This window comes from Microcaecilia unicolor, chromosome 7 (assembly GCF_901765095.1).
Source record: "Microcaecilia unicolor chromosome 7, aMicUni1.1, whole genome shotgun sequence".
Lineage (NCBI taxonomy): Eukaryota > Metazoa > Chordata > Amphibia > Gymnophiona > Siphonopidae > Microcaecilia > Microcaecilia unicolor.
This window is the reverse complement of record NC_044037.1, coordinates 307,586,389-307,603,395: the sequence shown is the minus strand read 5'-3', so window position 1 is coordinate 307,603,395 and position 17,007 is coordinate 307,586,389. Positions and strand designations below refer to the sequence as shown.

Here is a 17,007-nt window from a genome sequence, read left to right as displayed (position 1 = left end):
TTGTTTGCTGTCATTTCATGTTTGTTACTCACTAGTATGCTTTCTCCAGGTGTCTCCTGTTCACTAATGTCTTTCCTCTCCACTGACTCCTCTAACTTGTGAACTCTCATGCAGTATCTCCTCACTGATGTGCTCTGTTTGTTTGTGTTTCTTTTCTGCTTCCTTACTGATGACCCTTGTTTTCCCATTTCTTTTTCCCATCCAGAGTCATCAGATGATTCTTATGTGTCAGCAGGTGAAGACCCACTCGAAGCTCCAATCTTTGAGATCCCGGTGCAGAATGTTACTGTGGTAGTGGGATCTGAAGTGCTCTTCAAATGCATTGTAACAGCAAACCCAAATCCAGAAGGTAAAAGAACCACAGAACACAAAGCATGAGGAAGGGAGATGGGTAGAACAGCAAACAGGGCAAAAAAGGGGAAAGAGAGAAGGAAAGGAGGAGTCATGATGGGGAGAGGAAAAGATCAGTGTTTAGGGGTTTTAGTATGTTAAAAACAAACTGGTTATCAAATAATAGTCATTTCAACAGAATTTCTTATGTGCTGAGCTATAAAACACTGAGGTAACATGCATGGAGTGGCAGTTAGAACCCCAATTAAGGGAATAAAACAGTTAACGCCTCCTCAGAGTGATGGTTACAACCAATGGTGTGCTGGACTGGGCTCTCACGGGCTCACGAAAACCGTTTGTTAACTTTTTGAGAATTTTGGGAGCCAGTTCTTAAAGTAGCCCCCCACCAGCTTCCAAAATGTGGGCTTGTGCTCCCTCCTGAATTCTCTTAATTTGCTGGTGGGAATGCTGAGCCCCCGCCAGCCAAGTAAATAGACTACAATCCTAAATAAAAGCATAGATGGGGGTAACCTGTATAGAGTGGCAGTTACAATCCTAAATATTTATTTATTATGACATGTATATCCCACATTATCTCAAATAGAATTCAAGTTCAATGTGGCTCACTTGATAAAAAAAATTGGGACTTACAAACCGTTCTGATTACATGTAACAAATTCAAAATGATTGCAAATACAAGAGAATTCAATAAGTAATTTGAAGTCTAGATGATATAACAATTCTTGTAATACATAGGGTGTTACGTAGATACGGACATGGTTTAATTTAAGGTTAAGTTTTGCTGTTGTTAGTGCTCAAACTCATCAGGTGAGTTTTCAGTTGTTTACGAATCATGAGATAGTCTTCAGTTTGATGGAGTTGCTTAGATAAAGAGTTCCATCTAGTTGTACTTTGGTATGAAAATCCAGCATGATGGGTAGTTTTATATTTAACTTTATTACATTTAGAAAAGTGTAGTATAAGAAAGTCTATGGAGGAGTTTTCAGCATTACATGTTGATAACTCAATGAGATTCAGGATGTAAGATGGAGATGTACCATAAATTATTTGGTGGGTAAAAGCACATAATTTGAAAGTGATACGTGAGTTTATAGGTAGCCAGTGTAATTTGAGTAGAAGCAGGGTCGCTTTGGAGTACTGGGAAGCTTTCAGTACGAGGGGAGCTGCTGTGTTTAGCAGTTTGTAATTTTCTGATACGTGAGGTCTTAAGTCCTGTATAAACTGCATTAGCAGTAGTTAAATTTTGATAGTACCAAGGATTGAGTTAGTGATCTGAAAATTGTATTAGAAAAGTAAGGTCCTAATCTTAGTGTCTCATTAATCCATGCTTTTGAATATGCTCTGTAATTTTATTCTTTATAGTAGTCTCTACCATTTTGCCCGGTACTGATGTCAGGCTCACCGGTCTATAATTTCCTGAATCTCCTCTGGAACCTTTTTTAAAAATTAGCATTAAATTGGCCACACTCCAATCTTCCGGAACCATGCGTGATTTTAAAGATAATTTACATACTATTAACAATAATTCTGCAAGTTCATGTTTCAATTCTATCAGTACTCGGGGATGAATACCATCTGGTCCAGGAGATTTGCTACTCTTCAATTTGTCAAATTGCGCCATTACATCCTCCAGGTTTGTAGAGATTTCATTCAGTTTCTCCGACTCGTCAGCTTCGAATACTATTTCTGGCATCAATATCTCTCCCAAATCTTCCTCGGTGAAGACTGAAGCAAAGAATTCATTTAATCTCCTCGCTATGGCTTTCTCTTCCTTAATTGCCCCTTTTATCCCTCAGTCATCTAGCAGTCCAACTGATTTTTTTGCTGGCTTCTTGCTTTTAATAACCCCCCCCCCCAAATGTTTACTATTGGGCTCATTTTCGAAAGAGAAGGACGCCCATCTTTCGACACAAATCGGAAGATGGGCGCCCTTCTCCCAGGGTTGTCCAAATCGATATAATCAAAAGCCGATTTTGAACGTCCCCAACTGCTTTCCATCGCAGGGACAGCCTTAAGTTAAAGGGGGTGTATTGGAGGCATAGCGAAGGTGGGGCTTGGGCGTGCCTAACACATGGACATCCTTGACCCATAATGGAAAAAAAGGCGTCCCTGACAAGCACTTGGACGACTTTACCTGGTCATGTTTTTCTTACGACCGAGTCACAAAAAGTTGGCTGAAATGACCAGTTGACCACCGGAGAGAATCGGGGATGACCTCCCCTTACTCCCCCAGTGGTCACTAACCCCATCCTACCCTTCTAAAATATCTTTCAAAATATTTTTTGCCAGCCTCTATGCCAGCCTCAGATGTCATACTCAGGCCCATCACAGCAGTATGCAGGTACCTGGAGCAGTTTTAGTGGGTGCAGTGCACTTCAGGCAGGCAGACCCAGGCTCATCCCCCTCCCTACCTGTTACGTTTGTGGAGGAAACAGTGAGCCCTCCAAAACCCACCAGAAACCCACTGTACCCACATCTAGGTGCCCTCCACCCATAAGGGCTGTGGTAGTGGTGTACAGTTGGGGGTAGGGGGGTTTAGGGGGGGTTTGGGGGGGCTCAGCAGACAAGGTAAGGGAGCTATGTTCCTGGGAGCATTTTATGAAGTCCACTGCAGTGCCCCCTAGGGTGCCCGGTTGGTGTCCTGGCATGTCAGGGGGACCAGTGCAGTACAAATCCTGGCTCCTTCCACGACCAAAAGGCTTGCATTTGGTCGTTTCTGAGATGGGCGTCTTTGGTTTCCGTTATCGCCGAAAATCAGAAATGACCAAGTCTAGGCACGACCATCTCTAAGGACGAACAAAATTTCAAGATTTGGGCATCCCAGACCATATTATCAAAATGAAAGATGGAAGTCCATCTTGTTTCAATAATACGGGTTTCCCCACCCCTCCATCAGAACATTTGCGAGGATGTCCTCAACAAAGCTTGGGCGTCCATTTCGATTATGCCCCTCCACGTGCTTTTGTCTCCAACGCAATCTTTTCAAAGTCCCTCTTTGCCTTCCTTATCAACGCTTTTCATTGTACTTGCCATTCCTTATGCTGTTTCTTATTATTTTCAGTCGGATCCTTCTTCCATTTTCTGAAAGATTTTCTTTTAGTTCTAATAGCTTCCTTCACTTCACTTTTTAACCAAGTCGGTTGTTGTTTGGTCTTCCTTCCTCCTTTTTTAATACACGGAAGCCCATCCTGGGCTTCCAGGATGGTATTTTTGAACAGCTTCCATGCCTGATGTAAATTTTTGACCTTCGCAGCTGCTCCTCTAAGTTTTTTTTCACCGTTCTTCTCCAGTCTCCAGCCTGCCTGTCTTGTCTCCAGTCCTGCCTCCAGCATGTCTCTCAGTCCTGTCTCCATCCTGCCTGTCCTGTCTCCAGTCCTGCCTCCAGCATGTCTGCCAATCCAGTCCACCAGCCCACCTGACCTTCTCCAATCAACTAGCCTGCCATAAGTACATAAGTATTGCCATACTTGGAAAGACCAAAGGTCCATCAAGCTCAGCATCCTGTTTCCAAAAGTGGCCAATCCAGGTCACAAATACCTGGCAAGATCCCAAAAAGTACAAAACATTTTATACTGCTTATCCCAGAATTAGTGAATTTTTCCCTAGTCCATTTAATAATGGTCTATGGACTTTTCCTTTAGGAAGCTGTCCAAACCTTTTTTAAACTCCGCTAAGCTAACTGCCTTTACCACATTCTCTGGCAACGAACCAGAGTTTAATTACACGTTGAGTGAAGAAATATTTTCTCTGATTTGTTTTGCCACTCCTCGGCAGTGGCCCAAGGGCTCACAAACCTAGTTCCTGCCTGGAAAACCTGACAGAATGCAAAGGCCATGAGCTCGGCAAGATCACCCGACCCGTTGGGCCTCCAGCCTAGAACTTCTGCTCCTGTTTCCCTTGTGCAGCTTGGTTCTGGCCTTTTGGTTGTTTTTGACCTTTGCATGACACTGGAGGAATATCGTAGAGAACTTTTATCTGATCCACACGTGAGGAAGCTACATGAAGCTTCAGCGGAGAGGAAGCATGTCCGGCGGCTTGGACACATGGTGAACCCAGTTTCTGCCATTGATCCTAGGACCCCGCTCTGGGAATACTGTCACCTACTTGTCTCCGACCCAGCCCTGCGGGATACTGTGGAAGCTGCCGTTGAGAGAGAGCGTGTTGCGAAGCTTGAGGTCCAGGCGTTCCTTCAGTCCATCCTGAGGGGCGCTGTCAGCCGAATGGTACCGGAGTCCAAGCCGAGTTCCAGTTCCAGCCAAGCCGCTGAGTCCATGCTAAGTTCCAGGTCCAGCCCAGCTCTGAGTCCGGTCCGAGCGATGCTTCTAACCGAGCCTCCAATCCCAGTTCAAGTGGTGCTTCCACTCAAGCCTCGGAAGCCAGTCCGAGTGACGCTTCTAACCGAGCCTCCGACTCCCGTCCGAGTGACGCTTCCAGCCGGGCCTTTGCCGAGTTTGAGTTCCAGCCAAGATGATGCTGAGTCCACTCCGAGTTTGAGTTCCAGCCAAGATGATGCTGAGTCTACTCCGAGTTTGAGTTCCAGCCAAGATGATGCTGAGTCCAAGTCAAGTTTCAGTTCCAGCCAAGTTGCTCAGTCCCAGCCGAGTTCAAGTTCCAGTCCAGCTAACCATGGTCCAGTTTTGAAGCTCCTCTGTAGGTTTCACCATTGTTACCCATGGAAACCTGAAAACTCCCATGGGGACACGGGAGCCTTGAGGGGGAGGTACTGTCATGTCTGTGGTCGTGACCCCTCTCAGACTCACCTTATTTCCGGCGGTCAGCTTCTGAGCTGGCTTCTGTCTGTTCTTCCTGAGTTAGTTCTGTCTCTGTCTCTGTGTGCTGGCTGCTTCTAGCATGGCTCTGATTACTCCACTATACTGCACCTGTGTGTGTTAAGCCTCTCTGTGCTTCAGTGTGCTTTCTGCCTGTGTCTTGGTTTGTGTTTCTCTTGCCCTCTGGTGGCCAGACCTGGTGGCTGCATTGGATTGTCTGTGTGCTATTTCCCGTTCCAGACTTCAGCCCAGTCCAGTCCGGATCTTCCGGCCTGCCAGACTTGCTTGGCTTGTTTGAGCCTGCACAACACCCGTAGTTGCCTTGTGATTGCTGCAGGTGAATCTCAGCTGCTGCTGGGCTTATTAGCCATTTGGAAACTCTCTGCTTTGCCTTTGCATCGCCTAAGGCCCTGGTATGTTGGGGTGCTTGTGCACTTCTGCCTAGTCCAGTTTGTAGTCTGTAATTCTTGCCTGAGTCTAGTTTAGTCTTTGTGTAGCTTCTTGTTCTGTATTGCTTGTTTCCCAGTCTTGTTTCTTGTTTGTATGTCTTTGTCTAGTTCTTGGGTGTCTGTGTTTCTTGTTCAGTGGCTGCCTGGCAGCCTTCAGTTCTGTCTCCTGTCTATCAGTGTTCGTTCCCTGTTTCAGTGGCTGCTTGCAGCTTTCAGTTCTGTCTCTTGTCTATCTGTGGTTGTTCCCTGTTTCAGTGGCTGCTTGCAGCTTTCAGTTCTGTCCCTTGTCTGTCTGAGAGTCCTAGTCTGGTATTCTGCCTAGCCTCCCTATGTGTTCTAGTCCCTGTGTGTATCCTGCTGGTATCCAGTCCTATCTAAAAACCCCTGACCTGGAAGTTCCCCAAATAAGTCAACTCCCCCAACCTCCCATATACTTCCCCAGGCCTGTCTTTAAAATCCCTGAGTCTAGTGGGGTCCAGTCAGGTGCAATCTCCAATCACTCCTGCCCTTGCCAGTGCTTGCTTCAAAATGGCTCTGGTGATCCGTAGCAGTATTCTTACAGTACTACCACTAGGAGTCCAGCTGCATTATAAGGAGAGAACTCAAACCTGTTCATTTTCTTTATCTATTGATTTATTTGATCAGTGTTTGATAGACCGCCATTCAGTTGTTTTTATTGGATTATCAGAAACAGGTGTCAAAGGCTGTTCCACTTCACTCCAATGAGTGGAGTGGAACAGGTGGATGTGAAGTGTCTGTTCACGCTTTCCAATAATACTAGGACTAGGGGGCATGCGATGAAACTACAGTGTAGTAAATTTAAAACAAATCAGAGAAAATGTTTCTTCACCCAACGCGTAATTAAACTCTGGAATTCGTTGCCAGAGAACGTGGTGAAGGCGGTTAGCTTAGCAGAGTTTAAAAAGGGGTTAGACGGTTTCCTAAAGAACAAGTCCATAAACCGCTACTAAATGGACTTTGGAAAAGTCCACAATTCCAGGAATAACGTGTAGAATGTTTGTACATTTGGGAAGCTTGCCAGGTGCCCTTGGCCTGGATTGGCCGCTGTCGTGGACAGGATGCTGGGCTCAATGGACCCTTGGTCTTTTCCCAGTGTGGCATTACTTATGTACTTATGCTTCACTTTGGGATGGACTGACTATTAAGCCAGCCTGCCTTGAGGGAAGCTTACTCCTGTTGGAGGTTAGGAGACTCTTGGGGAGGGATGGGGGAGCCTAGTAGAGACTCGGGGGGGGGGGGGGGGGGGGGGGGGGGTCTGTTAGTATACCTATAAATTGTTGTGTGCTGGAGTACTTTAGGAATATGTGTATTATTAGAACTGTTTTGTATTTATTTAATATTATATCATCTTAGAAATGGCCTAGAGTCCTGGATAGGTAATTAATAAATGTAAATAAATAAATACCGGCAACAACATACTTCTCCTACAATTCGACATGTCCAGCGCTTTCGACATGGTTGACCATGGAATATTACTACACATCTTGGAATACTTTGGAGTTGGAGGTATCGTTCTTAATTGGTTTAGAGGCTTCCTGACCACAAGATCATACCAAGTGACATCTAACTCAACTACATCAACCCCATGGATACCTCAATGTGTGGAGTCTCTCAAGGATCTCCCCTCTCGCCAACCCTCTTCAACCTAATGATGACACCCTTGGCCAAGTTACTATCTAATCAAAACCTCAACCCACACATATATGCAGATGACGTCAGGATCTACATCCCGTTCAAACATGATTTAAAGGAAATCACCAAGGACATCAACCAAAGCTTCCAGATCATGCATTCATGGGTGGATGCATTCCAGTTGAAACTTAATGCAGAAAAAACACAACGTCTTATACTTACTTCACAACATAATACAAACAAATTCACCACCTTAACGACACCAACCTTGTCTCTTCCCGTTTCAGACACCCTGAAAATCCTTGGAATTACCATTGATCGAAATCTTACACTTGAAAGTCATGTGAAGATTACAACTAAGAAGATGTTCCATTCAATGTGGAAATTGAAAAAAGTAAGACCTTTCTTCCCAAGGATCATCTTTCGCAACCTGGTACAATCAATAGTGCTAAGTCACCTAGATTACTGCAATGCACTCTACGCTGGTTGTAAAGAGCAACTCATCAAGAAATTTCAAACAGCCCAGAACACTGCAGCCAGACTCATATTTGGAAAAACAAAATATGAAAGTACAAAACCCCTAAGAGAAAAGCTACACTGGCTTCCACTTAAGGAACGTATTGCGTTCAAGGTCTGCACTCTAGTCCATAAAATCATTCAGGGAGATGCCCCGGCCTACATGTCAGACCTGGTCGACTTGCCACCCAGGAATGCTAAAAGATCATCCTGCACATTCCTTAATCTCCACTTCCCCAGCTGTAAAGTACTAAAATACAGATTAACACATGCGTCTAGCTTCTCCTACATGAGTACGCAGTTGTGGAATGCATTGCCACTTAACCTAAAAACAATTTACGAACTAATTAACTTTTCGTAAATCTCTGAAGACCTATCTCTTCAACAAGGCATACCACAATGACCAATAACTGTAATGTAACACATCACCACTCTACTTTATATTCTGAATTGTTTATCTGTTTGCTTAATCCTATAATATCATCCATGTTCTCTATGTAACTCCAATTGTTATCTTTTACTCTGGAATGGCAAACGCCTTAACGGAACATTGTAAGCCACATTGAGCCTGCAAATAGGTGGGAAAATGTGGGATACAAGTGCAGCAAATAAATAAATAAATAAATAAATAAATAAATAAATAAATAAATAAATAAATACAAATTAAAAAACAAATTGCAGAAATTTGGCACAAATTGCAGGAGAAGCCAAGAGGCTTGGGAGTCACCCCAAGCAGGAGAAACCCAGATAAGAGAAATGCCTGAGAGGAGGCTGCCCCAATCTGCAGGGCAGATTGGATCTTGTTCTGTGGGGAGCCAGGTGATTGTCAGACATAGCCAGCCATAAAATAGGGAGCCTGTTCAATTTGTTATGTGCTGATTTATGCCTGTTCTTTGGCATGAGATCTGAACTAAAGCATGGTTGCTGAGACGTTGTGACTGAGAGGCAAGGAAACAACTCGCCAGTTCCCGGGGTGGACTGACAGTGCTCTGGGCCCCTGGGCAATAAGGCTCATAGGCCCCTAACCACATATCAAAAGTGATTAAACTAAATGGAGGGTAGGGGAGAGTGGACCCCCTACTGCTTTGGACCTATGGGCCTTGTGCTATTGTCCCAATAGTCAGTCTGCCCTGTCTATCTCTCAGGAACAATTGTGTTGTAACACCTTATTCTGTTGTGCTTTGTACAGTAATGCACTGTTCATCTCTTGGAAAATGAACTATTTTCTAGTTTCCTCTAAGGCTGATCACAGAGTGAGGGGAAAGAAGACAGAGGGAGGAAGAGAAGAGAGAGTAAAACAGATAGGCAAGAGCTACGAAACAGAGATGCCAGTGCTAAGGATCCTGAGAGGATACCTGAGGAGTGACATTCCTTCTCCCTCCTCCTTACAGTTTCCTGGAAGAAAGACAAAGTACCGGTCCGGAGCAGCTCCACACATGTCATCAAGGCTGAAGGAGAGCGCCACACTCTGCTCATTAGGCAGGCAAGAATGAATGACGCTGGGGTGTATACAGCGACTGCGGTGAATGAGGTGGGAGAGTCCAGCAGTAGCGGCACCCTGACCGTCAGACATGGTAAGGAACAATTTTCACATCTTGTGATAACGAAACAAGAAAAGAGCAACACTGGGCTTTCAAGATTGAGATAATCAATGTCCTCCTTTCAATAAAGCAGGACATTGATTATCTCAATCCTGAAAGCCCAGTTTCTGTATTATTTTGTATGCTGTTTTACCCTCTCTTTTGTGTTTGTGTACACATCTTGTGGTAGTCACAACTTTTTCACCACTGTTGAAAGTGAAACTTAGCTTGTAGTTTTGTTTTGGAACTTGTCAAAGACAAAAACATCTCACACAGGCACTGCATCAAACAGCACAAAGTTAACCAGGGTGACACCTCTGTGGGAGAGCACTTTGTAAGAGCAGAGTACTGAATCATTTACTTTATGGTCAGAATACTAAGAGGAAGTTTTAAATAATCCAGGAACATAAGACCTTTGAAGTTCAGATGATGAAAGTTTTTGACACCAATAAGAGGTCTTAATAGAGATCTGGGTTATAAAATGATACTGGTTTGTCACTGTCTGATCATCAATCCATCTCTCCAGGTTATCCCTCCCCCCTCCCCTCACCCAAGGTCTACCTTTCCCTGTGAGATTATCACTGGAATGCTTTGGTGCTTCATTTATATATTCATCTTTTTCTCATCCCTGACATGAAGAAAAAGGTTCTGCTTTTGAAAGCTGGTCAGTAATGTATTGTTAGTGCAATTTGAAAAAAGTGTCATCTTATTTACTTTTTTTTAATTTTTATTTGCATGGGTCTAAAGTAAGAGTGGTTGCTTACACCTGACTTTTATGCAGTTAAACCTCTGCTTGAAAAGTCAGTACAAAGATTTGAAAATGTGCTATTCTTCCCCAATCTAAAACTCCATCCACCCAGGAACACTTCCATTCAATATGCTTTTCCCACAGCCAGTTAACATGAACAAAATGATTTCACTAACTTGAACTGTTTTGAAAGTTAGGAGCTGGGATGGACCCTGGGGAGAGGAAAAAGGCAGAGGTGAACTGTTCATCATTCTGTCACTGAGGGATGCATGTACCTTTGCATGTTTCAAAACAGCATTGGCCTACCTAAAAGTACCAGAAAATATTTATCTGCTGCGTAAATATTTACAACTGCATTATTAATATCAACATTGTGGACAATATTTAAAAAGCTTCAGACTATACAAAACACTGCTTTACATCTGACTTATTCTTTAAATAAAGGGAATAGTTTATCATCTTACTACCAGAAGATTCATTGGTTACCAGTATATTCGAGAGTTATTTTCAAATTTCTCTGTTTAATTTACAAAACTACCTTTGGATTTGCGCCACCATACTTATCTGACCATTTTATAATCAAGGTTCCATCTAGACTAACTAGAAATGTTAATCTATTTGCGTATCCTTCACTAAAAAATAGAAAGAGATTTAAGTTGGTTGATCATCTACTTTCATTTCAAATAGCAAAATTAGATAAAGCTTTTCTTGACTTGTTATTATTGGCTGAGAATTATGGGCATCTTTTACAAAGCTGCGCTAGCGATTCCCGCATGGCAAAAGAGAGGAAGCCCATAGGAATTGAATGGACTTTCTCTCATTTGCTGCACCAAGAATCGATAGCGCTGTTTTGTAAAAGAGGCCCTATATGCATTTTAGAAATAATGTTAAAACACAATTATTCAGGAAATTAGTTCTGAATTTGAAAGAATGATACTTTAAAAAAAGCTACTTTTGTTGTTTAGTGTTATTATTATTTTGCAGTTTTATATTATTATCTTAAGGGTTTAGATAGCGTAGGCTCTCTGATTATTACTCTTTTTTCTTTGAGGACAAGCAGGCTCCAATATTCTCACAAATGGGAAGACGCTGATCCGCATCACCTAGTCTGGCATTTATACCATAGTAAAAAGTTACAGCTTTGTGAAGTGTAAGCCATGCTCCACTGTGCATGCGCAAGTGCCTTCCCACCTGCTGCGCAAATGTGGACCCTTCAGTTTGTGTCTTTCCGCGTGAGGAGCAGCTCCATTTTTAATCGCTCTCCTCACACATCCGGTCTGAAAGAGGTTTTTTGAGTGCCTTTGGCTATTTTTTTTTATTTGTTTGTTCTGGGTTTTCTTTTGTTAATCCCTTAAAGCCCACCTTTATTTCTTAGACAAGTTTTGGCCATGTTTTAAGTTTCTTTTATTTTCGACGTCACGGGTTGTTTTTATAGGCCCTGAATCCAGCCAGGTTCTTCCCTTCTTTTTTGTGTACCTGGATTCCTGCTGAAATTTCTTGCATACAGAGGTAGATCTGGGAGTTATCAGCATAAAGATGATACTGAAAACCATGGGATGTGATCAGAGCACCAAGGAAAGAAGTATAGATGGAGAAAAGAAGAGGTCCCAAGTTAGAGCCCTGAGGTACTAACCTAACCAAATTGCAATAGAAGTGCAGGAGGATACAACAGAGCATGCACTAAAAGTGTGATGGGAAGATAAGAAGAAAAACAAGAAAGAATAGAGCCCCGAAATCAAAGTGAGGACAGCGTGTCAAGGAGCAGGTGGTGATCAACAGTGTCAAAAGCAGCAGATAGATCAAGAAGAATGAGGATAGAATAGAGACCTTTGGATCTGGCTAGGAACAGGTCATTGGAGACTTTACCAAGGGCTGTTTCAGTTGAATGTAGAAGGCAGAAGCCAGATTGAAGTGGATCAAGAATAGCTTGAGATGAAAGAAAGTCAAGACAACGGCAATGAACAAGTACGTTCAAGTAGCTTGGATAAGAAAGGGAAGAGGGAGATGGGGGGATAGTTGGCAGGGCAGGTAGGGTCCAATGAAAGTTTTTTGATGAGTGGTATAACCACAGCACGTATGAAGGCATCAGGAATAGTTGCAGTGGAAAATGAAAGATTGAGGATATTATGACAGATAGGAGGGATGACAATAGAAGTGATAGTGCCGAGTAGATGGGCAGGAATAGGATCAGAGGAACGGGTAGTCATTTTGGAAGAGGAAAGAAAATGTGCAATTTCCTTCTCATTGATTTCAGAAAAGGAGGCAGGGATTGAAAGAAGGTTAACAGAATAAACTGGGGGAAGGAGAGGTGGAGGAGACTTGGTTGAGAGCTAAAGGTTAATCTTGTGAACCTTGTCATGAAAATATTCAGCCATAGTATGGGGAGAAAGTGTACGGGAGTTGAAGGTGAAGGCACTTTGAGGAGAGAGTTCAGTGTGGCAAAGAGACTTTGGGGGTTTGAGCCAAGAGAGTTTGTCAAGTGGATGTAATAGTCCTGTTTGGCAAGTGAAAGAGCATACTGGAAGGAGGTCAGCAAGAATTTGAAATGTATGAAGTCAGCTTGAGCATGGAATTTCAGCCAAAGACATTTAGCAGATCGGACACAGGAACGTAATTAGCGGATTCTAGAGGTCAGCCAAGGCTGGGGTTTGGTACGCCTTATAGAACGGGGAATGGGAGGAGCAAGAGTATCCAGAACAGAGGATAGAATAGTATTATAGGAAGAGAAAGTCTCATTGACAGACTTCGATAACATAGTGGTTGAGAAGGGGGATGAAATGCTGGTGGTGAGAGTGCAAGAGTCAATAGCCTGAAGATTCCTTAAATGTATCAGTGGAGATTGGATGGGACTGGGAGGCAGGGTGTTTAAGTGTGAAAGTTATCAGATGATAGTCAAAGAGGGGAAGAACTGAGGTGCAGAAGCTGAAGAGTGAGCAGTTGAAGAAGAAGACAAGATCAAGACAGTGGCCATTCAGGTGAGTAGGGGTAGTGGAGCACAGCTGAAGATTGAAAGGGGAAGTTAAAGCAAGAAACTGAAAGGCATCAGAGGAATCATTAGTATGAATGTTAAAACCCCCAAGAATGAGAGAAGGTGGTGAAGGTTCGAGAAAGAAGGAAAGCCAGGAGTCAAAGTAAGTGAGAAAGGAAGAAAGCGACTTATCAGGGGTTCAATAAATGGCTGCTACTCAGAGAGGTAGAGGAGTGAATAGATGGATGGAGTGGAGTTTAAAGGAAGAAAAGCAGTGAGACTGAGATGCAAGGAGGTTGGAATCTACAAGAGGGTGAGAGTAGTCACCCGACACCAAATCCACGGCCAACCGGGCGAGGTGTATGGGGAAAAAAGGTAATATCCATGACACAGGGCCGCAGCTGAAGCAGAATCTTCAGGGCAAAGCCAAGTCTCAGTGCAAATAGATGGGAGCGTACGAGAGTTAAAGAGGTTGTGGATGTAGGAAAGCTTGTTGGAGACAGAGCAGGCATTCCACAAGGCACAAGAGAAAGGCAGAGAAAAAGGGGAAAGGAGAGGAACAAAAAATTAGATTGGAGACATTGTGGTGTCACCTGCACAAGAAGGGTGCGAGCTGATTTGGAGGACCAGGATTGACATTGATATCCTTACCAGAGAGCAGGAGAAGGAGCAAGAGAGTACAGAGAACAGTAGTAGAGGCATGATGACAGCGATGAAGATGAGATGCACTCAGACAGAATGGAGATGGTTGAATGAAAGGAAGTCAAACAATGGAATAATGTGGTCAACAGGTCAGTGTCTATCTTAGAAGTCTAGAAAATACAAATAAATAATCATTGAAATACCTATCAATAAATTAAAAATTACACATGAGCAAAACTTACAGTAAAGAAAAATGAAAAGCAAATTTTTGTGCCCTCTTCCTGGTGGGTGCATCCCAGTGCCAGCAGGCGTTGTTCTTCTCTTCCACTCTGACGGACACTTTCTGCCACGCCCAAAGGAGCAGACTTTTGGGGCACCATGCTTGACATCAGGGACACTAGGATGACAACCCAATGTGAGACGCAGTGCTTTATTCTTCTGCAGACTCCACAATCCCATTGGGGCCTCGGCAACAGGTCCTGATTGCTTCTGCTTCCCGTTTGTTGCCTCTTCCCTGTTTGGGTTTTTCTACACTTTGTTTGCTGCCTGACATGACCTGTGCCTGGTAACGTGACTACGCTTTGTTCGCTGCCCCTTTGAGGACCCCAAGTCTTGCTGGCTACCCGAACCTTAGGGCTCAACTCTCAGGGAATGGTGGTCGGTCCAGGTGAAGACACCAGTGGGCTTCATTGGCCACCAAGCCAATTCTGACTTTCTGGTGACGGCACAAGGGCTCACACTTAGTGCTACCGAGTGCGACACAAATAAAAATCAATAAGTAAAATGAGTGTACAAATATAAAACATAGAAACCATAAAATCTCGTATTCTTTATGATGGAACGCGATCACATCGCAGCCATACTCACATTATAATGTATCTCTTTGAAGAGTGGTTTTTCAGTTTACCTTGTTTATTATGTCAGTATGTTCAGATTTTTTTTAAAAAGCACACAAAGAAGCTACAAATTAGTAAATTTAAAATGAATCGGAGAAAATATTTCTTCACTCAACATGTTATTTAAACTCTGGAATTCGTTGGCAGAGGATGTAGTAAAAGCAGTTACTACTACTACTATTTACTATTTAGCATTTCTAAAGCGCTACCAGGGTTGCGAAGTTAGCTTAGCTAGGTTTAACAAAAAGGTTTGGCTAGTTTCCTAAAAGAAAAGTCCATAGACCATTATTAAAATGGACTTGGGGAAAATCTACTGCTTATTTCAATTTTGTTGTGTATATTTCTAGGATAAGCAGCATAAAATGTATTGTACTGTTTTGGGATCTTGTCAGGTACTTGTGACCTGGATTGGCCACTGTTGGAAACAGGATGCTGGGCTTGATGGGCCTTCAGTCTGTCCCAGTACGGTAATACTTATAAGTGAAGAAGAGACTGCGTGTAATGGCCTTAAGGTCGAGGCCGAAGAATTCAAGAGCGGGAGTCGGCGGCCTACCCAAGGCCACCACCACCCAGCCCTGCGGAGGTGGAACTGAAATAAAAGGGGTTGTGTTTGGGGAAACGAGGTCTTTAGTTTTCCGTCCCTGCTGAGACCCTGAGCACTGAGTGGGAAGTCCTGGAACAAAGGGGATTGTACAATCTGTGATGACTGGTGGGTGGAAGTAAGGGGAGCCTTAAGGGAAGGAGTGCCTGGGGGGAAAGGACACCACAGGCAAGAGAGAAATGGGAGTGGAAGAGCCTCATTCCTGGTGGGATGCTGCCAGTGCATAGTAATGACCCTAAGCTGGAATGGGTGAGAGAAAAATGGAACCTTACCTGATCTTGACTTGTGACCTCTGTATGCTCCTGGATTGTACATATTAGACTGTGGTTTTTTTATTAACTTGTTTCGAGTTGGTTGTTCAGTAAAGAAAAGTTGCTTACCAAGACTTCTGGTCATCTTTTCTGAGTGAACTTTTGAATATCTCAGGGGGAAAGAGCCCTTCGGCCTACTGGGATTTAGCCTGGCCCCAGCCTGTGCCCAGCTCAACTGAAGTACACTGTGTTTTGTGAAACCTGGTCCTGGGTACCAGTGGCTCTGATGGAGGGGCAAGCCAGGGTTACACCCAGGTCAGCTCTATTCTTAAAATGTCTGCTGTGATCTTTTGCCACAGTCTCACAAGAATGCCACTAGAGGTCGTGGCCAAAACCAAAATCGGGCAGAAAAGGGATTGAAGCCAATTTCGGCACCATAACCAAAACTGAAATTCGGTCAGCTTCTACCCTGTTTCCCCAAAAATAAGACATCCCCTGAAAATAAGACCTAGTAGAGGTTTTGCTGAATTGCTAAATATAAGGCCTCCCCCGAAAGTAAGACCTAGCTCCAAATTGTATCTTCCACCTTCCGCCCCCCAGGCTGAGCCCGCCCTCAACTCCCCGACATATTACCTTCCATTCCATTCCGGACACGCCGCCCTGCGTTTAAAGCTCAGCTATTATTTTAAGTCGCTGCGGCAGCTCGAGTCCAGTCTCTCCCGTCAGTGTCCCGCCTTCCTCTGATGAGGTATTTCCTGTTTCCGTGAGGGCGGGACATTGAAGGGAAAGGCTGAAGTCAAGCCGCCGCTGCCCTTCCCCACAGACGTTCGGCAGCCTCCTGACATCTTTAAAACTGGGTGAGTGTCCCAACAGAAGGTACATGGGGAGAAGGGGGTATTAGGAACCCTAAGGACTAAGCTTACTTAGAATGCTGTACTTATCTTACGGTAGGTAAATGGAGATTCTGTGCACTGTATTGCTCAGTCTCCTTCTTTTTCGTTGTAGGGGGATTGTTGTGCCGACTCATGTTTCACCAAGCTGTATCAAGGCTTCCCCTTAATTTACTTAATGCTGACTTCTTGTCCTGCTGCTGTGAAATTAAAAAGGCTGCTGAAATTCTAGGAAGCTACTGCTAAAAGTTGCAGTGGCCATTTTCTCTAAGAAGCTGCAATTTTACTGTAGTAGGGTATTTTGAACAGCTTGTAGCCTCTGCAGCTGATATTGAGGTAAGCCTTGGAGTAAAGAACTGCAATAATCCAATCATGTTACCGTGTTTCCCCGAAAATAAGACATCCCCTGAAAATAAGACCTAGTGCATCTTTGGGAGCAAAAATTAATATAAGACACTGTCTTATTTTCGGGGAAACAGGGTAGAATCAATTCACCTTCTCCTACCATAATATCACCTAGTGACAGCATGAAAATGTTCAACAGCGTAGGTGATAAAGGAGATCCTTGGGGGACCCTACATACACCTTCCTTTTTAACTATGTAGGATTTCTCTTATAGGAAACATCATTCTGTTTTGTTGACTCTCTTGAGCTTCGGGTACCTGATGTAATATAAGACTTATGCAATGTACC

General features: G+C 43.7%; 1 protein-coding gene across 1 annotated transcript in view; it reads left to right on the top strand.

Moving 5' to 3' along the window:
• The window catches only part of SPEG (striated muscle enriched protein kinase), a 495,656-nt gene that overhangs the window by 216,064 nt on the left and 262,585 nt on the right, over nt 1-17,007 (top strand). Inside the window, exons 5-6 of the mRNA XM_030208751.1 lie at nt 206-349; nt 9,130-9,312. Of these exons, the coding sequence (XP_030064611.1) occupies nt 206-349; nt 9,130-9,312 (327 nt within the window). The remainder of the gene's footprint in view (nt 1-205; nt 350-9,129; nt 9,313-17,007) is intronic.